This window comes from Quercus lobata, chromosome 1, assembly GCF_001633185.2.
Source record: "Quercus lobata isolate SW786 chromosome 1, ValleyOak3.0 Primary Assembly, whole genome shotgun sequence".
In the NCBI taxonomy this organism is placed as follows: domain Eukaryota; kingdom Viridiplantae; phylum Streptophyta; class Magnoliopsida; order Fagales; family Fagaceae; genus Quercus; species Quercus lobata.
In genome coordinates this window covers 27173016-27198586 of record NC_044904.1, presented here as the reverse complement: position 1 = coordinate 27198586, position 25571 = coordinate 27173016, and the positions used below count along the sequence as shown (strand labels likewise).

Genomic DNA, 25571 nt, shown 5'->3' with positions numbered 1-25571 from the left:
CATTTCACTTTTAATCTGTGGGCCTCACCACGGGCTAGATTTTGTCCCCTACAGATGCATATTGCGTGAAACTAAGGTATTATAAAATGCATATATATATATATATATATATATAGAATCAATTGAGTTACAAGACTCACTGTGACTCATCTATAGAATCAATTGAGTTACAAGACTCACTGTGACTCATCTATAGAATCAATATCCAGTGGAGTACTTTTTTTTTTTTTTTCTTTTCTCATCTTTAAAAATAATAGTTATCATTTAACCCATGATAAAATGATTTTAATAAAAATTATGATAATATGATTATAATGTGTGGCCTTTCAGCTAATCTGCCCCTCACGTGGGTCCAAAGTTGAATAATCCCCACTTACGAATAAAATTATTTTCATTTTTAAAATTAATGAATTGGTCGGATTAAAACTTTTAAAATTAAGGGACTAAAATGGTATAGATGTTATATTTGAGTGACAAAAATGTAACTTAATCTTTAAGAAAAAAAATAAATTATACTCTCAAAAGTTAAAAACATGATTAAAACTCTTATAATTTTTTTTTTTTAAATGATTAAAACTGCGTCAAATCCAGGTGAAGAGGTCAATGGGCCAGGTACCACAGTTTCCTATTTTCACCGTGGGACTGGGAGAGATATGGTTTTGTAGTTGGGATGCACATCAATTTGGACTTCGTCCTTTGTGGGCCAACCACTGAACTTTTACTTAAGCATATTCATTCCCCCCGACTAGGCACGTCAAGTCATAACAACATAGACATCTCACCAAATTTTCTTTATATGAGTATTGAGTTTTGTATGTTTGCTTGTCCTTACACCAAATTTCGTACCGGTGAGTTTTCATAATCTTGTCCTTGAAAATCTTCTATAAACTTATCTGACTAAAATTTTAGTTCTAAGATACCGAAAAGAAAAGAGGGATATGAGCTTTGGACTTCTCCCTTACAAACATCAAAATATGCTAATTAAGCAACAAGATTCTTAATGAACTATTAGTTACTTTTGACATTTCTAAACTTTGAAAATTACAGCTGTTCTCTTTTTGAATCCTTTGCGGTTGAATGTGAAACTCATATTTATAAGTATTTTTCTATTTTTTTTTGTTCAATACAAGCTTGCTTAGTATGAGATGCAGTGAAGCATTGCAGCACATGGCTGGGATTGAAGTCAAAGTGCATTTCAATGAACATGACAAAGGGGTTTTAGTTTTTGGGTGAGCAATAGTCCACCTATGGTGTCTTATATTCTTCTCACTCACACTTCGCTGTCAATGAATCACAAAATCCAACATTGGGGCATTGGGCATCTCTTTTTCATGTCATAAGGCCAGCATAAATTTATAGTCCAAACATAGTGGCTCAGGTGACAATTTCTGAGTGGTGGAGTAAAAGTGGGAAGTCACAACTTACCACATGAGCAAGTTGTGGCAGAGAAGAAGCAGGTTTAATATAATTTAACACAAAGTAAGGAAAAAATGGGCACTGGTTAATATACACAAAAGATAAAATAGAAAGATGAAATATGCCATCAACAACCAATTTTCCATCTTCAGTATCACTAGAAACGAAAAAAAGAAAAAGAAAAAGAAAGGCAACCATAACCAAGAAAGATATTGATGTTGCAACATGCCCATTTGTCCATTTCATTAGCTGTGACCAGAAATTTAATTCATGTTGAAGAAAATAAGTATTCAGGAAAGTTCCCTTCTAAAAGAAGTTCTAGTTTCACAGACTCGCTTCCATTATATAGTAACTTGATTTTGATCAATATAAACTTTGGATCACAAAAGTTTTCCACATCACGAGCTTAATTTACCATGCAACTCATATATATATATATATATATATATAAGATCTTACGAGAGAAATTAATTACTTTTTGATATTAGCTTCTTCATTTTGATCTAATTTTCAAAGAAATACCAGTAGATATTACTTACTCCCTTGATTTCTTAATCAGATTAAAAGCAAGAACCTTTCAAATTAAGCATAAGAGTGAAAACTGACCCTGGATTGCAAATTAAAGTAAGGATACAGAAAAATGCTGCACCTGAAAGATCTTGCGAGTTAAAGTGACACTTGTACCACTTTGTATCAACATATCTGACCACATACCACCAAAGTATCCCATGATAGCCATCACACTCCATGGAACAGCACTAAACCATGCTGCTTGCCTGAGGTCAACGTGATATATCTGCAGATGAAATTGTAGTACATAGTAGGTAACATTCAAATAGGCATTGACCACCCTTAATAAAGAACCATAAATCATAGCCAATTATTTGGACTTACTGAGTTAAAATAAATGGGCATCCAGGAAAGAATAACAAAAAAACCCTGCAGAAAAAAAGAAGAAAGATGAAACTTTGCATAAACACGCATAATCTACAAATAACAGTAATGAGATTGCATAGACATAGGGTGCATAAGAGATAGATGTATGCAGATAGATGTATGCACAACACAAACACACCCACACACACTCAGTGCTTCCCTCGGCACCTGCTTAAACTAGTACTTCTGGGATTTATTCCACAGATGTTGGGGGAAGAGGTGGAAACAAAGTTGGGACACACCTAAATGAACTTCTTCGCCTTTCTTTGGGCACGTACAATGGGCAGCAATATTAGGAAAAGGCTACTTTTAGGGCTGAGGAGACTCTTATCCAGGGCGGAGAACAATAGCTACCAGACAATACAATCATACCAAACGACTTATTTAGCATATATTAAAAACATTCACAACATGATCCTTAGCAGAAACTAGTGCAAGATATGAATGCATTACCCAGCCATGCATGGCATTTGCAACAATTAGGGACCATGTTGGCAGTTTAGAAAGCAAGCGCCTGAAAGGAGGGATCACTTTTGTTGTCTTAGTTTTATTCTCCATTGGAAAAGATTTCTGCCCCTTGCCCAATATGTACTCCAATTCATATTTTGATATCTGAGGGTTTCGTTCAGGAGTACTTGATGTTGCAGATAACCATACCAAAACCCACAGAAATCCAGATAATCCAAAAATCACAAACGGTCCAAGTATTCCACCTTGTGACATGAGGATCGGAGAAAGTGTGAGTCCTATAGCACTTCCAAGCTGAAAACCAGCCATTGCAAGTCCAACAGCCCTGGCTAGTTCTGTTTTAGGGAACCATCTAAAAGACAAAGTTTAAACTTTTTCAACATTTTAGCTTGACCAACTTCTTAAAACTACCAAAATGGTCTGTTCAGGAACATATTATTTTTTTCTTTTTTCTTTTTATTTTTAATAAGTAAATAAACATTGCCAATATATTGTTAATCATTGTGAAGAATTCAGATTGTCAACTATCTATACCTTGAGACCATGTTGTTCATGCAAGGAAGAGCCACTCCTTCAGCGATGCCAAGCAGAGCTCGCATAGCAAGCAGGGCCCACAAAGAAGTCTCCGCGGCCCAGGGAGTTAGAAAAGTTGCTAGCAACCACAAAGCCACACCCCATGCCATGACTACCTTACCTCCATAATAATCCACTAGAGTTCCTCCAGCTATTGGTGAAATCAGGTAACCCCACAAGAAAGACGACTGCCATAAATGTATATCAATGAGTCAGGGGCAATTAAAATTTAAAAGAAGAAAAAATGTTATGGAAAAAAATAATAATAATAATAACAATAACTATTCAATTTCAGAACCCATCAGCCAAGTCTGGACATTTAGTTCAATCACTTCATTGTGGAGTTTAATCGGCATGGTAAACTAAAAATTATCTGTTGAAAATTTCATCAACACATAAGCTACTTAGTTTTTTTTAACACATCATTGGCATATCATTTATCATAATAATTATAATTCAAGTCTAACATTGAAGCTGCCAACAGTCTTGTAACTCAACTAGTACCTCCTAGTATTTCCAACGGAAATGTTCAAATCCATCTAACAATGAAGCCAAGAAACAAAATAAATAAACACGCGCACACATAAAACCAATGTTTCATAATTTCTAGTTACCAATCCAAAATTTTCAATTATTATCTAGATTTTGCGAACTTGAACTTATAGCATCCGCTCGAGGATGATTGCTCTTAATTGTCATGCTAAGACGCTTAGGATTCGAACCCAAGTCCATTACTGGAGAAGCTAACTAGAACCCACAATAATCAATTCAGTTAATCACTTCCAATTTATTCTAAACTATTATAGAGAATAAAAAAAAAGTTTACACATTTAACGTGCAAAAATATAATCGAAATTTCCAATAACGAACGAAATATCAGTTTCTCAGCAACCAAACAGAAACCACCTGAACAATACCAGAGAAGGATCGGCTCCATCCACGGGAGAGCGATAACGGTACAATAGCCACAGACATTACAACTCGGTCGGCATTGCAAAGCGCCAGAGCTAAGCCAAGCATCGCCACCACTTTCACTCTCTCCGAAGTGATGAACTCGGCGGAGTTCCCTCCTCCTCCTCCTCCGGCGACGAATTGAGCCTGGCGGCATCATCGGAAGAAACCCTAACTCGGGACGAGCGAGTTTGAATTCTGAGCCGAGGCGAAGAAGAAGTAGTAGGAGGAAGATGAGGAGTAGTTAAAGAAACGTTTCTGAGGCATGCATGTGAGTTTGGTAATTCGGCGAAACGCGAAGGGTGTTGGAATTTCGGAAATTCGGAATTGGTTGTTTTATTGAGATGAGTGTTTGGGAAAGCCGTGCGATGAAGAGGTATTGCAATGTTCATGGCGAGTTTTTAGTCTTAGAGTCCTCAAAGGGAGAGGCATAGAGAAATGCTTTATGTTAGTGCATCGAGAATGCCTTACACACGGACACTGGATTAAAATACGGCTTCTTAAGGGCCAAAATGGCCAAATGGTCATAAAATCCTAAGTATCTAGTTAGTAGTTCTAGTTATCAAATTATATTTTTTACTAGCATCTCGAGTTTAAAAGATTCAATTTTGGCCTATAAATCGAACATCATAAACTCGATTTTCATACTCTAATTACATCCGATATGGCATATTTTTCCACATGGACCACATGGAAATCGAGTCTCTAGACTCGATTTCTAACCCCTATAAATTGGACGAACTCAGAGGAAACACCAGATCATCAGAGAAAAACCCAGAGAGAAAAAAAAAAAGGAAAACCAGAAACAGAAAGAGAGAGAAGATCGAGATCGGAGACCGAAGTGCGCGCAGCATGACCAGAAATTGACCAGAGACCTAGGCTCGTGCGAGCACCAGGCCGCGCGCGACCTAGGCCCGCACGAGCCCCAGGCCGCACGCGACCCTCTGATTTGATCTGAGTAGTGGTGAGGTTCTCTCCCTCTGAGCTTTTTCTCTCCCTCTGATCTGATCTGAGTAACGGTGAGGTTCTCTCCCTCTGAGCTTTTTCTGTCCCTCTGATCTGATCTGAGTAGCGGTGAGGTTTCTTAAATTTGTTTTGGGTATTTCGGCATGTACATTAGACTTAAAATTTTTTGGATTAGAAATCGAGTCTTAGAGACTCGATTTCCAGGTATGTGGAAAGAATGCCACATCAGATGTGATTAACCCATGAAAATCGAGTCTCAAATACTCGATTTATAGGCCCTAAATCGGGTATCTTAGACTCGAGATACTGGTAAAAAATATAGTTTAGTAACTAGAACTACTAACTAGATAGTTAAGATTTTATGGCCATTTGGCCATTTTGGCCCTTCTTAAGTTTTAAGTTTATTTTAATTCTCTAATTTTACTTTTATTTAATTGGAGATGGTTGAAGTTACATCTTACACATTTTCTAAACCATTGGATTTAAGTAGATTCAACAGTCAAAAAAATATACTCATTAATGCTGATATTCTGATAAGGATCTCATTTATTATCTTTATTTATAACATTTCATACCTATCTCTAATTCGAAAATAGGTATATTTTTTTCTCTGCTCCCTCTTTTTCATCCACTACATGTTTCTCTCTCTTCTATTGCTCTTCCACCCTCATTTTCATAAGGTTCGACCTCCATATTTAGGCACTGTGGGCTCCAATTAATCAAGATTTGGTGTTTGACATGTTTTAGGGCAACTTTGTTGGGCTTGTGTATGGTTATGCCACAATTATGTCTTCTAACCTTATTGTGCCAATGGCTTCTCACGCAATAAACAATCTGGTTGGAGGGATTTGGTGGCGATACACCTCATTCTCAAAATCATTAGAGAGGTTATAAGACAATAACGATCTGCCTCATTTTTAGTTGTTAGGAAAAAAAAAATGTTCTTCAAAACTAGTTAATGGTACATCCTTGCCTGGCTAGTTTGGTGTAAATATGTGGTATGCATGAATTTGTCACCCACTTGTGCTGTAAATTCTTGTAGAACCATCTTAGTCTAGAAGGCGGGTGGTTATGCAACAATATATCATATATTTTATTCTTGAAGTTGGACTTAGAGATAGGTATAGAATGTTATAAATAAAGATAATAAATGAGATCCTTATCAAAATATTAGCATTAATGAGTGCATTTTTTTGACCATTGGATCTACTTAAATCCAATGGTTTAAAAAAGGTGTAACTTGAACCCGTCTCATTTAATTGAGTGTTAAATTTATTCAATTTAAGTAATTTTTCTGATTGTGTAAAAAAATTTGTGGTTAAGTATGTAAATAACTAATTAAAAAAAGAGATGAGTTCAAGTTACACCTAGTGTAACTCTAAAGAATTACACATTTTTTAAACTATTGGATTTAAGTAGATCCAACGGTTAAAAAAAGACACTTATTTTTACAAATATTTTTATTAGAATCTCATTAATTACCTTCATTTATTATATTCTAAACCTATCTCTAAACTCAATAAAATTTGATCTCTCTCTCTACGTTTGTTATAAAAAATAAAGAACTTTGCTGACTACATATATAGCATAGCAGTAGCATGCAGTCTAATATATAAGCTTCATTCCAAAAAAAAAAAAGAAAAAAGAAGAAGATAAGCAAGATTCGGAACATATAGGAAAACGTAATACTTTGAATAATAATTAAAAAAAAAAACTGTCCTGCTATAGTTTTCAGAATTGTCTCAAAAATAGAAAAACATTTTTAGGAAGGGCAAACCAAAATTTCCACCATCCCCACCAAAGCTGCCAATTATTGGTAACCTTCACCAACTAGGCACACTCCTACACCGTTCCCTTCATGCCCTATCTAAGAAGTAGGGCTGTCTAGCCAGATTTGGAACCAGAGCCACCCGTCCCAACCGTCCGATCTGGCCCGAGAATCGACCGACCCGACTCCGGTGACGGGTCGGCGGCGGGTCTCTACTCCCTGAACCCAAAAACGACAGGTCGGTTGGTGGGTTTGAGGCTGAGAAACCGATATTTAACCGACCCGACTGTATCTGACCGGAAAATCTCACCTTTTCTGTCCGATCTGTTGAGATCTGACCTGAACTCGAAGGAAAATCACCCATTTTCTATCCGATCTCGAAGGGTCAGGTGAGATCTCGTCGAGATTCGGCCTGATCTCTTAGAGATATGCCGAGATCTCATCGAGACCCGGCCATATCTCGCCGAGATCGGCTTGATCTCTTCGAGATCCGCCGAGATCTCGTCAAGGTCCGATCAGGTCTCGCCAGATCCGGCGACTTTTGGCAAAATCCGGCACCTATTCACACAACTTGAAACCGACCGAGGACTGATCTGAACCCGACGAAAATCCAACCACCTGAACCAACTTCGTTCACCGGTCGGCAACGGGTCTAAGCATGGAAAACCCAAAGTGATCGGGTTGGTTCCGGGGTGGGCACAAACCCGACCCGGACTGACCCGTGGACAGCCCTACTAAGAAGTATGGCCCTATAATGTTCTTAGACTTGGGCTGTGCTCCAACGATTGTGGTATCATCTGTAGATATAGCCAAAGAAATCATTAAGACAAATGATATTATTTTCTCAAATCGGCCGGCAGTGTTGGCTCTATAGGGTAAGCAATTGATGCAGTCGCTTAAGGCCCCAAGTAGAAAAAATGCCCCAAGTTTTAATTTAATTAAGATCAAATATTATCCATTACTTAAAATAAAATTTTTTTTATCAAGTAAAAATGTTACATTCACAACATTTTTCACAATATTTTTACAACAAATTCTAAGTAGTAGGTTATTAGAGTCTGTTACTTATTGATAGCAAAATAAATCATTTCAGTAATAAGTTTAAATTAGAACTAGTAACAACTTAACAATTAGGATTTGTTGTGAAAAATATTATGAATGTAGCACATCTAAAAAAAACAATAAACAAAAAAAAAAAAAAAATCACAACGTTTTCCACAATAATTGAGTTGACAAACTTTTATTAGTTTTTACCTAGGTCCACCACTAATATTACTCTTTACTTTCCACTATCAATCTATCATATCAACATGTGTGAAAGTTTTGTCAATTTTTTGTGTCTATAGATTTTCTAAAAAAAAAAAATCTACATTGTTCATGTTAATTAATAATAATTTTGCATCTAAAATAAGAAAGTAGAATTTAAGTAATATATTTTTTTTAAAGTCATATATTAAAGGCCTCAATTTCGGTTTTCACCTTAGGCCCCCAACAAGCCATCTTTGCTGGCCGGAAACCATGGCTGCCAATTTCTTATATTATGAGAAACATAGAGAGAAAGAGAGAGAGAGAGAGAGTCAGACGTCAAATTTTATTGGGTTTAAAGATAGTTTTAGAATGTAATAAATGAGGGTAATTAATGAGATTCTTATAAAAATATTTGTAATAATGGGGGTCTTTTTTTAACCGTTGGATCTTTTATGTGATGAGTGGTTATTAGTAAGTAAAAATGTGATGTAAGTGATGGGCCCAAATGCAAACTAATAAAATTTTACTAACTCAACAATTTGTAAAAATGTTATAGAAAAGTTTGTGGCTAAAGTAGTACTCTTAAAAAAATCAATGATAATGTTAAGGGGGGCAAAGTGTGATTTTATAGAACAAAATTACTAAAATTGGTGCCTATGTATATATTAATTCTTAAAAAAAAAAAAAAAAAAAATCAAGGGGCCCATTGCCCCCCCTAGTCCAAGTCTCCCTCTGTCCCTACCCTCCTCCCCCTCCCCTACCCACCCACCCACATATATAGACACGCTTTTTTATTACACACACACACACACACACACACACACACACACACACATATATATATATATATATATAGTTTTTTATTTGATAAACTATATATATACACACACATAACCAAAAAAAAAAAAAAAACTTAGTATTTTCAATCAAAATTATGTTTAATGGTGCTTTCATAAAATAAATTTCATTTTTACCATTTTCATAGCAAAATTCTTAAAAAGTTTCATTTTCAATACAAATTATTAAATTTTATACTAAAGTAAGTAAAAAAATCTTTCAATTGAACTAATAAAATTTTCAAAAACATGAAAGATCCAAAACTTGGAGGAATAAGTTAAGCTCCGAACATATTTGATGTTATCTTGCTCTAACCTATTATGTGGCAACTAAAGAGACATTTCATGTGTAGTTTTAGTGACAATATTTTTTTTTAATGAGTCAATAACTTGTTAATTGCCACATAACAGGTTGAAAAAGATAGATTCAAACATGTTTGGTGCCAAATTTTTCAATTTTTTAACAAATATAAAAGCACATTTTACAATAAAAAATAAAAATGAGAAAAATAAAGTTATATCTCTATAAAGACCAAATTTTTTTTTTAAGAGTATCATTGGACTAATTCAAATTTTGGGGAGGGGGGGGGACTCTTATTTTTGTAAACTAAATTTTGAAAACATTAAAATAGTTATATATATATATATATATATATATTAAAATTTTTCATTTTTTTTTTTGTGGGGGGGGGGGGGGGGGGAGGGGGAGAGGGGGCCATGGCCCCCCCACCCTATTATATAGCTCTACCCCTGTATAAAGCTAATAATTAAGGGGTGAACAAAATTTTAATATTGATCTTGCTTGTAATTCCAAGACATATAGAGTCCGTTTGGATATCGCTTATTTTGCTGAAAACTAAAAATACTGTAGCAAAATAATTTTTAAATGTATGAATAGTGACGTGGGACCTATTTCTAATGAAAAAGTTGCTTAAAAAAGATATTTGTGGGTCCCGTGAACAGTGCACGGGACCCACTGGCAAGTCCGTGTCCCACATTCACGTGCTTGTCAATAAATAAATAACAAAAAAGAGAGAAGGAAAACGCAAACGCAGTGCACGGAAAACGCAATCCAAACTCATACATAGTCTCATTCTCCTCAAGTAAACAATGCCTGGAAAACAACCTATCTCCCATGCATTTCTCTATACCCTAAACTATAGAGTAGTCTCCTTTTGCATCTTTAACCTAATCACCTGACTCCTGAATTTCCTTTCCTTAACGTTTCTTATGGTACCCTCATTTCTTGTCTCCATGCTAACACCTTCCTCATTTTTGGCTATTGTCTACATTAGTATTTTTCATCCATCACTTAATAGTAGGGATCATTTTGACACAATGCTAAAGGTTAGGATCCAAATTCATAATTTACCCTAATTATTATTAATTTTGTGAGTTATGTTTACTAATCACGGTTTGACATTCAGTCCATTCTTCTCTACTTCGGTTCATTTTTGGTATAATTTGGTCCATGTTGGTCCCTTTAGTCTACTTTGGTCTATTCAATCCAATTTGGCCTAATTTAGTCCATTTCAGTCCATTTGGTCTACTTCAGTCCAATTTAGTAAATTTCAATTCACTTTGGTCCATTTCGACCAGCTTTAGTCTATTTCAGCTAACTTTGGTACATTTTAGTGTACTTAAGAATACTATGTTTAGATTTATTCTAGAAGTTATTGTATTTTACCTGTCTTCTGGGAATTGAATAACAAGGATAAGGTTAGGAAGACAAGACCTAATGGGATAAAAATAGAGGGAATTGGTGCTTCACCAAATGGTGTGAGATGTGTCACTTGTTGTCCATGGAGATTCAAATTGAAGGCTTAGCATATACAATATGCTAAGATTCTAATAACGTTCACCACTCAAGATTGTTCCTTGTAGCTTTTTTCCTTATTTGTAGAAGTGATTTAGTGATTTGTATTATACTATGGTGACAGACTTGAATGCTATATAAATATATATATATATATATATATATTTTTTTTTTTGGAGAAGAAAAAGAGGACTCACATGTGGCAATCATTAATAATAGTGTGCATGCTTATGTTATTTATTGTACACTTACATATAATTGCATATTTGTATCAATCACTGTAATTAATTATTTCATTACACTCAATAAGGCTTGTATTATTACACAAATAAATATAATTATTACAATCTCTTACTTGTCCTCATCATCACCTGCATAAGTGCACTCCAAATTTCTCACAAACCAATTTGTCCTTCTTGAGGTGGCGAAATACCCAATAACTAGTCCAATTATCAATCCACAAGCATATCCTATTACAACCACTTCCCAATCAAATCCTTCTACTATTAATGATTCTTGCCTTGTTTTATAAGTTGGTGGCTCAATATTTCCACATTTTTTTGACATCGGAGAGTCACATAATCCCAAGTTTCCCTCAAAAGTGGAAACTGAAGCCTTTTCTGCCAAAAAACCAAGAGAACCACTTTGAATATCCCAACCCATTATTATATCTACATTAGATGAATAGACAATCTTCATAAAGTGACTCAACAAGTACCTCTTAGAGAAAACCAACATCTTGCAACCAAATATTCCATCTAGAGTCCTGTAAATAAATGAAGATTATGAAAAGCAATTAGAAATGGTGATCTTCCATAATAGAGAAAATAATGAAGGCATCAAACAATATTTATCGCATAGGCCTCAAAGTTGTCCAAACCAACTATAACATTCCAAGAGCTAGCAATATACACAGTCAGGTTCACAACACAACGTTTGAACAGGTTATTCCAATTTTATATTACAAAATGTTATGAATATAAGAGATTAAAAAATGTGTAAGAATAGCCCACCCCCCTAAATGTAACTCAAAAACCAAAAGCGACCAACTAGTAATAATCACAAGTGTACACACACAGAGTACCATGAATGTTATACAAGCAACATTCAAGCAGGGTGATACATAAGAAAGTAGCATTGCCCACTTTTCCCCTTCTTTTACAAATAGATAATAATTTTAGTAAGCCAAAGAAAAGGAATTGAAAGGAGAGGAAGAAAATTGATCTTCATCAAAAGAATAAGAGATAAGATACCAAACTGAAGCAACCCCAGCCCCTAGCCTTCAAATTAAAGAGAAGCAACAAACAAAACACACTTTGTTGTGGTGTTAGAAGTTATCTTCTTATCTCTTTCCAACATTTATAAAAAAAAAATAATAATAATAAATAAATAAAATATTCTTCTTTCCCGATATTTCTGTCCATTGCAATAAACATGAAGATGATTGTTTGAAATGCATTGAAACACCCATCCAACTTTCACCAATATTTAGGGAAAACTTTTATTTTCCTTTAGGGTAAGGGCATGGGTATGGGCATTACCCTTAAGTGCCTTTAGTAGCCATGTGACATTCACATGGTTGCCCCCCACTCTCAATTTCACCTGATAGTAACAAAATAAAATTGAAATTCACATATGAGTAGATTTTTCCACTTCCAGGCTAGACCTATCAGCAATTGCGCTCACATTACAAAAAGTTTTAAAACATCAAGTCACACTCAACACAAAACTAGCAGTGGAAAGAAAAATTACATGAAATCTAAATCTGATTATCAACAACCATACCTCTTAAAAGCTTCAGTTTTACTACGCAAAAGCATATAAACTTCAGGAATGGAATCTGTAACATTCTGAATAACACAAGAGGCCGAGAGCTATGACATTGATAGCATCAAATGGAGGATCAGGTCTGAGATCTCCTCTAGATTCTGCTTGAATTAAAAAATTGTAAGAGAGAATTTATTGATAGATCATTTGATCCAAAAGTAATGACAAGCATAAATAAAGTTCGAATTCTAATTATCTAGTTCTAGAAAGCAACAAAAGTGGAAAGAAATGATTTTTAATCATATGAATAATCACTAATCTCTTCCTACAATATAAGTCTCAGTATACCAAGACATACCACAATGGATTCATAATCCAATACATTCCCTAAGGAAAGAGAGAGACCATGATTAATTTTATAAGTAGGTATTGAAAATTTTCTAATCCCAGTGATACACATAAGTTATACCAATTATAAAAAATAAAAACAACTAATTCCTAAATATTTGACAATACATAATTTGATAAGAAACTACTAGTTTAAAATTAGAGGTAGTGAATTCATCACTAAATAACTTTAGAAGGAAAAGAAAATTTACTGTTATATTCCTAGAAAAGACCAAGAAGCCAAAGATTTTCTCTCTAACTCTCCCCGATCTTGAAATACTATCAAGTTGACTTGACAGTGTTGACATTGGCAAAGGTAAGATGGTGCTATACCAATACAAACTAAACTGATTCCGAATAAACTCAAATATTTATCATCATAATGACTGAATTTCCAAGTGCTAAGTATAAGAAAGTACGAACTCCTTACTTAAAAAGAACAACCTTCAAATACAAAGTATATCAAAATCATATTGTAAATATTTATGGGTACAGAAATATGGAAGAGTATTTTGAATAATCATGGAAAACAATAAGCATACAAACCCATAGGAATGTTCCCCAAAAAACATAAAGCAAAAAACAAAAATAGCCATGGGAATTTAGGTTTGAGATAACATATCTTTTGAAAATAATTTTAAAAAGTACACCTAGTTTTGCAAAAATATCAAACATAAAAAAAAAGTAGTCTGATACCTCTATACTTAACTATGTCAATTGTTGTCCACCACCAACTAAGTGGAGTAGGTTTTGATTTCCCATGAGGTCTTGAAATCTGAGACATGTCTTGTGAGGAATCAATGCATGATATTTATTTTGCAATACCTCCTCCACCTTGGATTATTGATGTCACCCCATCACCAAATGCACTCCTTTTTGCATTAAGGTTTCTGGGGGTTTCTAGGGTTTTCATGATACAAATGCTCCAAAATAGGCTTTACATGAGATCCAGAACTAGATTCAGGCATATCATTGTTGGAATCATCAGGGAAAGAGCTTTGTGTCTTCTCGCAATGATCAAGCAAAGAACTTTGTGAACTAATCAAACTTTTAGCTAAACCAGCAAAGTGTCATAGAATAGATAAGAAGTTTCTCATTTGCAAATGCAAATGTTATTCTTCCCACAAAATAAAATGGGTAGCTTGCAAACATTCACCCTAAAGTTACAATATCTTCCTAAAGTTTAGAACTGAGCAAGCAAACCCCTAATCTCACGGAAACTTTAGAAAGCGCCTTACCATTTATAATTATCATTGAATTAACAGCAAATTAATGAACCTGAGAAGGAGAAAAAGTTGAAGAGTGAAGAGAGCTTTGGTTGTATCTTCTTCTTCTTCTTTTTTCTTTTTTCTTTTTTTTTTTTTGGCCCCGGGGGTGGGGAGTGGTACAATAATTTGCTCCTACTTTGATGAAAATTTGAACAGCAACTGAATATTTGGAGTTTTGAGTGATGTTAGGAGGTTGTTTGCTCAGTTTACAGGGGACATATGAAACACAGTAGATAGTTTAGAAATCATATAAATCACATAAACAATACTTCATTTCAAAAGTTATGGCTTCACTAATGCTACATTGTTCCCATAAGAAGCACCTGAAAATCCAAAACCAAAAGGAAACATATTGGAAATTTTGAAGAATAAATAATAGGAAGTGAATACATTTAATTAAAGTCTTTAACAGATAAATTAAAAAAAAAAAAAAAATTTACTAGTTCTAAGTAACCTTTGTCATCACAGGATAGTCAACTGTATACACAATTTGTAGAAGGAGGTGATAATATTGGTGTTAAGAGGTACAAGTAAGAGCCATCATTTTGACAATGAGTAAGAATGCCCAAGACAAAATAATCGGAATCAGAGCCACCAATTTCAACATGAATGTCCATGACTTTCGCTTCTCGACAGTCCCCATCAAAGAAAGGGAGAATATCATCCAAAATTATCCCTAATAAGAAAAACACAAAAGTTGGTCAGACATATTATAAAACATGCACTACAAAATGAGATCAATCACCCAAAAAAAAAAAAAAAACATAAAAAGTAGAAAATGAGCTTCTTCTTCTTCTTGTTTTCCTCTCTACCAAAGGATCAGTAAGAAAAGAATTTGGAGAAATTGCATGCAATCTAGAAATAAAAGGTGATACCTGATGATCTGTTAAAATTAAAGATGATAAGTGTAACTAAAGCAATTTCAGATGCCCCATCTGTCTAGTCTGCAATGGGGGGTTCCTTGCAAAAGGTCATGCCAATTAATTCTGTACATTTTTCATGAGTGTTGACAGCGACGGATTCTAAGCTGCCAAGCCCAGATAAAACAAAATCCCCTACTTGTTTTCCATGAACACAATTTTGATTTTGCAGATCCATTGAGTCAATTAGGGAATTTGTGCCCGCGAGATTCTCAAGCCCTCAAAGTCAATCAAGTCAGCAATTGAATCAAGAAAGTCTTGACACTCTTGAGACTTGCTCTCATAATCCATATTAGCCTTCCCCAGCACCTTATCAATGGCAGGCAACAAAGGACTTATAATTTATATCTTTAGCAGCCTAAGATGTGACTAGCCACCGTAGAAGATTGAGGGCTTCCTTATCTGCAGACTGAATACAACACATGGATTATAAGAACACATGACAGATGTCTGGTAAATTTTGTTCACCATTTCACCCACCAAACAAACACAATTGTGGTATAATTACATTTGTTCTAAATATCTCAGTCATATAGAGAGAGAGAGAGAGAGAGAGAGAGAGAGAGTGTGTGTGTGTGTGTGTGTGTGTGTGGGTTTTAAGAAAACACTTAGAAGAAACTAAAAGGCATTCAAGACAATATTGTAGCTTTTGTGTCCAACACCATAATATAGTGAAGGACCCATCATATCACATGATCAAAAGAAAACTTATGCTTAAAAGTGAAAAGGCCCAACATCCAAGAGGATAAAAATGCAACCTCATGATAAATTACATTTGGATCTAACGTTTCAGTAATTGCTAATAACTGCATTTACTCAACCTCGAGACAATGGTTCAATACTTGTATTTCTCCCTTCAGTGAGTATTGGACCATCTTCTTCACATATTGAAACTTGTGGTGACAAAGATTCAATTATTTCCTTTTCTTTAGCATTCTTCAAAGGTTCTGCATCTATATTGTTAGGAGTAACATGTTCAAGTCCAACCAAATTTCCCTCATCATTGATGATGTCATTGACTGCTTTAACTTTACATTTCTTTCTCAAATGGAGTCAGAGTAAAGAGTTTTTTGCTTCACCACAAAATTCAATAAGTTTGTCCTCAAATTCAAGACTTAGTTAGAGGGTTTTAAGAACATCCTGTGGAGGTGGTTTGCCAGGATCAGGAGGCATTGTCACCTTATGCATTCAAGTCCTTTCATATTCCTAGAACACCAAGGAGAAATTCATCAAATTAATGAATAACCAACAAGAGAAAATGTCAACAAACTCATAAAAAGCAGCGAATGGATGTAACCAAAACAGACCTCCCATATTGGCACAATTGACTGAACTATTTTCACTTTTGAATGGGTTTGTGAAAGGAAGGAATAATTTTTAAATTGCTTGTTAAGAATCTCTGCAAAACCCAAAGGAACAATTGTCACATTGAGCTATAAAAATCTTAAAAATTTATGTCATATAATTGCAAAGTCAAACAAACCACCTAAGGAACATCCCCTCAAGTTCACAGACACTTTAATGTTTATTGCAATAAACATCCTAATGTGAGGAAAACTCAAATTCACTAGGAAATTGCCATATCAAATCAGCTAGAATTGTCCACAATATCCAAATTGGTGAACTTAAAGATGCATCACAACTTGGGTCTGCCAAATGGTAAATTCACACATCATTGATGATTATCACATAATTATGAGCATCAAACATATATTTACGACCATCCCAAAAGCATTTGGCACAAAAAAGAGAGAAAATATAACTTGGAAATCAGTAGGCATGCAAATCAACTTATCCATATAGTGTTTATGTGCAGACCAATAGGATCAGATTTCCTTGGTGTGAAAGTGTCTAGTACTGGATGACGCTAATTTTTGGCCAATTCTATTCTACTCCCCCTCTCTCCACCTCCATCTAAATTGGCCAAAACAATATGCATAAGCAAAAATTCTTCTCAAAAACAAAAATGTAAAAATACAATTAAATTTAATTTTGTAATATAAGTCTGTTAATGTTCTCATTTTAGTCCTATTATCCATTGTTGCTTGAAAAATGCCGATAACTCCTAAAATGACACCATTTCATGTATGTAGCATTAGACAATGATTTAAAACAATATCATTTTTGAAAAGTTAACAGTGGTTTTCAGTTCACAATAGACAAAAGAACTAAAATGACAGTTTTGTAAAAGTTGACAAACTAAAATAATTTCAACTTGGTAATTGTATTTTTGGCCAAAAAATGTATATTAGTAGTAAATATTTAGCACATACAATGAAATCAAGATCAATATATCATATTCTAATAAGCCAAAATTGTGAAATGAGTTTCACTTCCTTTTCAATTGAGAATTCTATTCCTAGTGTCAAACATTTAAAAAAAAGTACAAAAAGAAAAGAAAAAAAAAGGAATTATATGGTGTCGTTTGAGAAGGATAGTAGAGTACCTTGGAAGGCGCTATAAGAGATATCAAGGCCATGGATCGGCGGGACCAGGTAGTGGTCAATGGTGACGATCCGTATTATTACACACATAGATACAAATATTACAATCACTATAAATCTAGAGTAACTGCCTCTATTTGTCTTCATCTTCACCTACGTAAGTGCACTCCAAAATTTCTCACAAACCAAATTGTCCTTCTTGAGGTGGCAAAACACCCAATAACTAGTCCAATTATCAATCTGCAAGCATATCCTATCACAACCGCTTTCCAATCAAATCCTTCTGCTATTGATGATTCATGCCTTGTTTCATAACTTTTTGTCTCATTATTATTTCCACATTTATTTAGTAATGGAGAGCCACACAATCCAAAGTTTCCCTCAAAAGAGGAAATTTCAAATGTCGAAAATTGTCCACCTTGTGGAATTGGACCAACAAGTTGATTGTGAGACAAGTTTAAATATTCAAGAAATGTAAGACCTATTAGTTGTTGAGGGATTTCACCTGAGAGCTTGTTTTGAGAAAGATCCAAAGATTCAAGCGCAGTTAGATTCCCTAACGATGAAGGGAAATGGCCCATGAAGCTATTGCTCGATAAATTGAGTACAATTAGTCCCCTTAAGTTTCCCACACTATTCGGAATTTCTCCATAAAACCTATTATTGGAGAGATCAATAGTCGTGAAGATGGTCAAGATCTTTACCAAAAATATTTCTATCCCCTTGTTCACCACTGTTATTGAATCTTTATAATAATTAAATTGACTTCCCATGTATTCAGTTTGTGATTTATCTTTGGCAGGGACCATTAGCATTGCATTCCAAGTTTTAAAGTATTCTAATGGTAACCTACTGGAGAAATTGTTGTGAGAGAGGTCAATGACATGCAACTTGGAAAAGCCAAACCTGGTATGAGGAGTCCATATAGGACCATGGAATCCATTTGCTCGCAAGACAAGAATTCGTACCTCTGGCAAAGACTGCAACCAGAAGGGGAATGCATCATTAATGTTGTTATTTCCAAGATTTAAGACCTCTAGCATTTGACATCGTACTAATGATTGTGGAATCTTCCCCTGTATTTGGTTGTGACTGAAGTCGAGCGTCATCAAACTGCATCCTTTCATGAATGATTTAGGCAAGTTCCCTTGAATGCAATTGTTTCTCATATTCAATACTGAAAGAGAATTGCTAAAGTGACTTAAACATTGCAGAATCTGACCAATCAGCTGGTTGTTAGAAATATCAAGGACTCTAAGGGAATTCACCATACAAATCATTTGAGGGATTTTCCTCGTTAGATTATTATTTGAGGCAAAATAATATCTTGTAGACAATGGGGGAATTGGTAGTGATCCTTGCAACATGTTGGAACGTAGATCTAAAAATTGAATAAATTTCCAAGGAAGAACTTTTAGCGGTTGTTCAAAACCGCTGAGAAGGTTAAAAGAAAGATTCAGGTTTTGTAGTGTCCCTTTTCCAACATTACAAAACCATTTAGGTATTTTACCTTCAATGCTGTTGTTGGAAAGGTCTAAATTTTGCAATTTATTTTGGGCTTTTAGGAAATCAGGGAATTCACGCAAATTGCAAGAAGACAAATACAAATCTAAAAATTTGTGGTGGGTTGAATTGATATTTTCTTTTGAAACCAACAAATTGTTACCTGAAAGATCGAGAGATTGAAGCTTTTTAACCTGGAAGAATATGTTTAACTCCACCTTGTCCTTTAGGTTGATCGAAGAAAGATATAACACTTGTAGCTTAGTGAAATTGGCAATTGACCTTGGAACCGGTCCATCCAATTTGATTCCACTCAATCCTAGGGTATTTAATTGTGATGAAGAGATATTTTGAAATTGGAGAGGGCCAGTAAGCTGATTTTGATCTAGATATAGTTCAGATAATGAAGGCATTGTATACAAAACCAATGGGATAGCCCCTGTGAGTGAGTTTTGTGACAAGTCAAGGGAAGACAAATTAGTAAGTCTACTTATTTCCGATGGGATTGACCCTTTCAATTGGTTTCCTGATATATCTATCCAAGTGAGTTTGGTAATATTTGTTAGTGAAACTGGGAACTTGCCTTCAAAATTGTTATATAAAAGGAATAATTCTTCTAGTTGTGTAAGATTTCCCAGTGAAGATGGTACTTTCCCAGAGAAAAGGCTATAGCCAAGACCTAGAAAAGTGAGTTTTGCAAGATTTCCTAATGTGGATGGAAGCTGACCATGAAAATTGCTCCCATAGAGAGAAAGAGAAGTAAGCTGTGATAGGTTCCCAATAGAAGGGGGAATTTCCCCTAAAAATTTACTTGAATCAAGTTTCAAATATTTCAAGGAGTTGAGATTGCCGATTGAATCAGGCAGTTTCCCAGAAAAAATTGTTGAGCTAAGATAAAAAGCATTTAAGGACTCAAGCTTTCCAATTGAACTGGGTAATTCTCCAAGAAAATTTGCCCAAGAAAGATCCAAATGACTCAAGGATTTAAGGTTGCCGATTGAATTGGGCAATTCTCCAGAAAAATTTGCTGAGGAAAGATCCAAATGACTCAAGGATTTAAGGTTGCCGATTGAATTGGGCAATTCTCCAAAAAAATTTGTCCAAGAAAGATCCAAATGACTCAAGAATTTAAGGTTGCCGATTGATTTGGGCAATTCCCCAAAAAAATTTGTACTAGAAAGATCCAAATGACTCAAGGATTTAAGGTTGCCGATTGAATTGGACAATGCCCCAAGAGAAATTGCCCCAGAAAGATCCAAATGGCTCAAGGATTCAAGGTTGCCAATTGAATTGGGTAATTCCCTGGAAAAATAGGATTGAGAAAGACCCAAAAAGTTCAAGGATTTAAGGTTCCCGATAGCATCGAGAAATTCCCCAGAAAAATTCATGGAGGAAATATGCAATTTCTTTAGGGAACTACGAGATCGAAAATTGGGAAGAAAACCAGTGAGATTGTAGTTACCTGACACATCAATGGCTTGTATCTTGGGCAGTAGGAAAATATCCGAGGGAAATTTGCCAAGCAAATTGCAGTAAGGTAGAGAAAGAGAAGTCAAGGAAGACAAATTTGCTAGGGATTGAGGCAGTGACGATGAGATGTTCACATTGTCTAGATGAAGTTTTCTCAAGTATGTCATGTTCTGGACAAGTGCTTCAAGATCATTTCTTCTGAGATTCAAATATGTTTCATAAAAATCAGCACCAACAGAGTACTCAAAATAATTGAAAGAGAGATCAAGTGAAACCAAATTGGAGAGCCATGAAATTTCTGATGGGATTCGGCCATGTAAGAAGGAATAAGAGAGATTAAGATGGGTCAACCTCACAAGCTGCCCAAACTCAAGATGGGATTGTGGTGGAGGAAGAGAAGTTGTTGAGGGCAAGGTCGAGTTTTTGAAGATGACGCAACCTGAAGAGGCTGCTGTTAGAGTTGAGAGGCCCACAAAGCCAGCTGTTGCTGAGGTCTAAGCCAATCACGTGGCCGTTGTGCGCATCACATGTGACCCCATCCCAGCTGGAACAACAATCAGTATCTGCCTTCCAAGACTTCCTTCCAAGACTTCATCTTTGGATATGAAACACCATAGTAATCATCAGGATAGGTTCTCTTCTCAACCAATTCTTTCCTCAGTTGCAGCAAAGCAGAGCTCTGGTCTGGGAGGCAACGATGTTGGGAGGAAGTACTAGAAATAGTTTGAGAATGTGAAATGAAGAACAAACAAGAGGCAATAAGGAATAAGGGCAGGTAGTGATTCATTTTCCACATGTTTACAGCTGAGGAAGTAAATGGAAAATCAGGTGGCTTAAGTGTTATGAGCAGATGAAGAACTACTGATATGTGAGGATATTTATACACACAACAATTTGAAAGGACTAAAGGTAATTGGATATTTTTATTATTTTTTGTGGTCTAAATCGAATTGGATTTCAAGAGCTTTAAATATATTGATTTGAAAAGTCTGAAATAATTGAATCTATGAGTCATCAATATTAACTGTAATTGCTTTCCATACACGGTTGCGATGTTGTTCATCTGATTCCTCCTATGCTAGACTCCATTAATAGGTTTTGGGACTTTCAATTATCGATGCTGTCAAGTGGACCATGCTGTCGGTTTCTTGAATTGAAAGGACTGGTATAATTGCATAGATAGTTTAAGTTGTTATCTTGCACATGTATTTTACTTTGAAGGTCCATGGTACTTCATAGACTAAAAAGGTCCCAATCTAACAGATTAAGCTAGCTATTGCAGAACTTGAACAGCTGGTTAACGGATGCATTACTTGGAATTATCATAGCCTGATAACAAATTTAGAAGGCTTTAGATTAAAAAGTTCCTCTATGTAACCATAAAAATATGAAGAGGACAATTCCTTTTATAAACAGAAAAACGAATTCCCTCTAACATTTAATATTAGTTTATTTTTTGTGACTAAATTCCTTCCCTCGTGTTACATTCCAATCACTAAATTATAATTTTAAACTAATAAATTTTGATTTTAAAAAAATTCTGCTATGTATATAGCCTTTTGATCTCAATTTTGGCTTGTTAGCTTCTTGGAATCCAACTATGATTTTAAATTATAATGCTATGTAAACAAACAAACAAAAATTTCTTTCAATGGCCGAACTTTGTAATTTGGTTATAGTTCTCTTACTCAAATAAAATTATATCGTTTATCTCAAAAAAAAAAAAAAAAAAAAAATCTTTCAATGGCATTCCAAATATACCCATGATTTCATGTGCAACCACATCTCAGAGTGGCTATTCTATCAAATAAGAAAAATTAAAGGAACTGTACATCATACTAAGATTATGACGCGTGAGACACGGGATAAATATTAAAGAGTCTGTGAAATAAGAAAATATAGAACACGTCCTGAATCATGATAGCTAGATTCTATTGACCTGAATAGCTTTTCTTCTACGTTTAAAATACAATAATGTCTCCTAACAAACAAGACAAAAATGTCTCCTGACAAGCAAATGTTATAAATTTATAAAGGGTAATGTTAGCAAGGGTTTTTTAGGAAAATTGTTAATAGGTTGTGCTTAGGCCAATTGTTAATAAACTAAATGAAAAATTTTTGACAAAATTTTTATTAAAAATATAAAAAGTTGTCAATAAAATTAATTGGGCAAATTAAAACTTACCTACCTATGATTTAGTTGAAATTTAAACTACCTACATATGGTTTGAAATTTGACACTTTACCTGTCTGAGATTTGATCGAAATTTAAGTTGTATTGGATTCTTTTTTTTTTTTTTTTTTATCTTAGTTGATCTAGTATTTTTATGTTTTTTGTGTTTTTAGAAGAGAAAGACATAAAAGTAAAGCAAAATTACATGTTTAGCCTTGTTTTTAATAGAGATGCGTTATAGAAATCTAATTAAGTTAACCTTATGTGAATAAATAGTAAAATTTCATGTGTAATTACATCATTTGTTGTGTCTATTTATGTTGATTTGAACCTCATCTTTCACTTCTCTCACCATATACCTAAAAAATAATAATAATTAAAAATAATGTACTCTGAAAAATAAAAAGAACCAAGAACATTGTAGTTTAGCTACAACCTTCTGTCCTTCTCCCCTCAAAAGAAAAGAAGAATAAGAAGAGGATTATTTGCAACAGATTTATGAGTGATAAACATTAACAAATGTTACTAATATTAATAAGTATTCTCGGTGTAATGGACCTAAGCATTACAAATGCCAAATATATATATTTCCTCAAATGGCTTAAGAATTGTTGTTTTTATTTAAAAGTAATTTTAGCGGTTGCATTTTTTGATTGTTGAGGTGATAAAATATCCTATCAAAAAACTCTTTCCTCGTAACTCTACAAATTTAGTAATTGAAGGGGTTTGCAATAGTTACATATTAGAGTTAGGATTTTTTTTTTTTTTTTTTTTTTTTTTTGCATTAAAATTTTGAAAGCCATACTTCTTCAATTATCTGTTTCAAATATGATTTTTATTTTGTCAAGTGTTTTATACTTTTATAGCTCATTTAGCACTTTTATGTAAGCTTTAATTTTGTAGTTTGCTCACTCTGTCATGATTTTTTTCCCAATAAGAAGTCTTAAAATTTAAAAGCCATATTTTTAATCACAATTATCTGTTGAAAATAGGTTTTTTTTTATTGGTTGCCCGAGAGTTTTATAACTCAATTAACACTTCTTTTGAATTACAAGACTCTTTGCAATTTTTCTTTGCATTACAGGTTGCTCACCTTTTCAAGATCATATTAGAGCATAATCCTTTCATATCTGGTTCTAAGGTTTTTTAAGGATTTCAAATTAATCTGCATATTATTATAAGATGCATTACAAAAGCATTTAATAAATAAATATTTCAGAAAAGGCAAACAATTAACAAAAGAAATTGATAGAATGAAAAAATTTAACTATAAAATTGGTTATAGTCTAAGACTACAACCTTACTCAATATCATTAATATTACTACATATTTTGAAAATTTAGTTGTTAGATTGCATGTTCTTTACACTCTTAATACACATGTCAAATTTTGTGCCAATCAGATATTATTTACTATAAGATCTAAAAGATTATATTTTTATGCATAATTTTAAACCACAAAAACTTGCAATTTAAATAATTTATTAATGATATATTTGGTACATGTGTTTAAACAAATGTTTTCAGTTTTTAAACAATATTACAAGTATTTTCATACACTTTTTAGCCTACACGTATTTCCAAAAAATACAAACAACGTTACTAGAACAACGTTACCAAACGGTCTCATAGTTATTGATCTTTAATTTTCAAGAAATTTTGCAAGCATGGAAGATATAAGAAGAAAACATTATCCAATGGTGGATTTGTCAAAATTCACTTCCAATAAAAAGATATTGAGTAAGGTACAACAAATTTTGTAGCATTAGGCTACAACAAATTTTTTAACTAAAATTTATTTTTAATAGAATAAAAAGTTTCTTATTATTAGTTCTTTTCTAATCCCATCAGTAATTTCATTCAAAAGGAATAAATAGTGAGTGTAAGAAGATAATATTAACATGAGAATTAATCTCCTCTTCCCCTCTCCCTTAGGACCAAAACTTACTTATCTAAAAATATTGGAATCCATAGTAAAGTGTGTGTAATAAGTAGATAATATTGGAAGTAATATGAAAAACACTACACAAAAATAATGCAGATTTTTGGTCATCATCTATAGGTAAAATCAGTCAAATGCTATCTCTATCTAAAATTTTCAATGCCTTAATTTTGGCAGACAATATATTGACCATAAAGGCCATAGTGCATGACTAACTTTTCCAACAAAGTGACAAAAGTTTTGAGGATATAAGGTGACGTCGCCTAATTTTCTTGGAAACTTCTTCCCATATCAATTGAATTTACTAACAAAAATATTAACAAATAATAAAATAATAGAAGAGATTTTACTAATAGATACCCTTAGGATATTTATTAATAAACCATTTTAGAAATTTTTTAATGAAAAACAAAAACTGATATTTTTTATTGTTGTTTCAATTTCTCATAAATTTTTTTCTAAAATGATTCATTTATGAATGCTCTAAAAGAACCGGTTAAAGAGATCATAATATAAGTTAGTACGTATATCACATTATGAAAGCTAGGGTGACTAGCTTTTCTTCTACCTCTCAAGGACAATAATATGTCTTTATGGTCACCTTCAATTAATTGATTAAAATGCATAGTGTAGCTTTAATAGTCAAAGTCTCCTAGACAAAAGTGAAGGGGATGTAATTTTCTAACCCAAATTTTGGTTTCTTTGACTGGTTGTCCACTA

General features: G+C 33.9%; 1 protein-coding gene, 1 long non-coding RNA gene and 1 pseudogene across 3 annotated transcripts; all 3 read right to left on the bottom strand.

Moving 5' to 3' along the window:
• Positions 1 to 1475: 1475 nt before the first annotated feature.
• LOC115985341 lies at positions 1476 to 4797 on the bottom strand (annotated as a pseudogene).
• Positions 4798 to 11332: 6535 nt separating this feature from the next.
• Positions 11333 to 15137, bottom strand: LOC115985333. Its single transcript, XR_004090570.1, has 4 exons — positions 13842 to 15137; positions 12764 to 12906; positions 11697 to 11744; positions 11333 to 11598 (listed from the first exon to the last, which is right to left on the bottom strand). It is a non-coding gene; the product is annotated as an uncharacterized LOC115985333 (long non-coding RNA).
• A 778-nt stretch (positions 15138 to 15915) lies between these two features.
• LOC115985321 (receptor-like protein 53) lies at positions 15916 to 21612 on the bottom strand. 2 transcript variants are annotated; one of them, XM_031108279.1, is made up of 3 exons: positions 17767 to 21612; positions 16628 to 16719; positions 15916 to 16526 (listed from the first exon to the last, which is right to left on the bottom strand). In XM_031108279.1, exon 1 carries the CDS (start codon positions 20902 to 20904, stop codon positions 17914 to 17916), a length of 2991 nt encoding a protein of 996 aa, XP_030964139.1. In that variant the 5' UTR covers positions 20905 to 21612; the 3' UTR covers positions 15916 to 16526; positions 16628 to 16719; positions 17767 to 17913. The 2 variants fall into 2 exon arrangements, with proteins under 2 accessions (XP_030964139.1, XP_030964142.1); XM_031108282.1 differs by lacking the exon at positions 16628 to 16719.
• Between the last annotated feature and the right edge of the window lie 3959 nt (positions 21613 to 25571).

Coding starts and splice junctions, on each gene's coding strand:
- LOC115985321 (XM_031108279.1), bottom strand. CDS start 20,904: ATGACATACTTGAGAAAACTTCATCTAGACAATGTGAACATCTCATCG.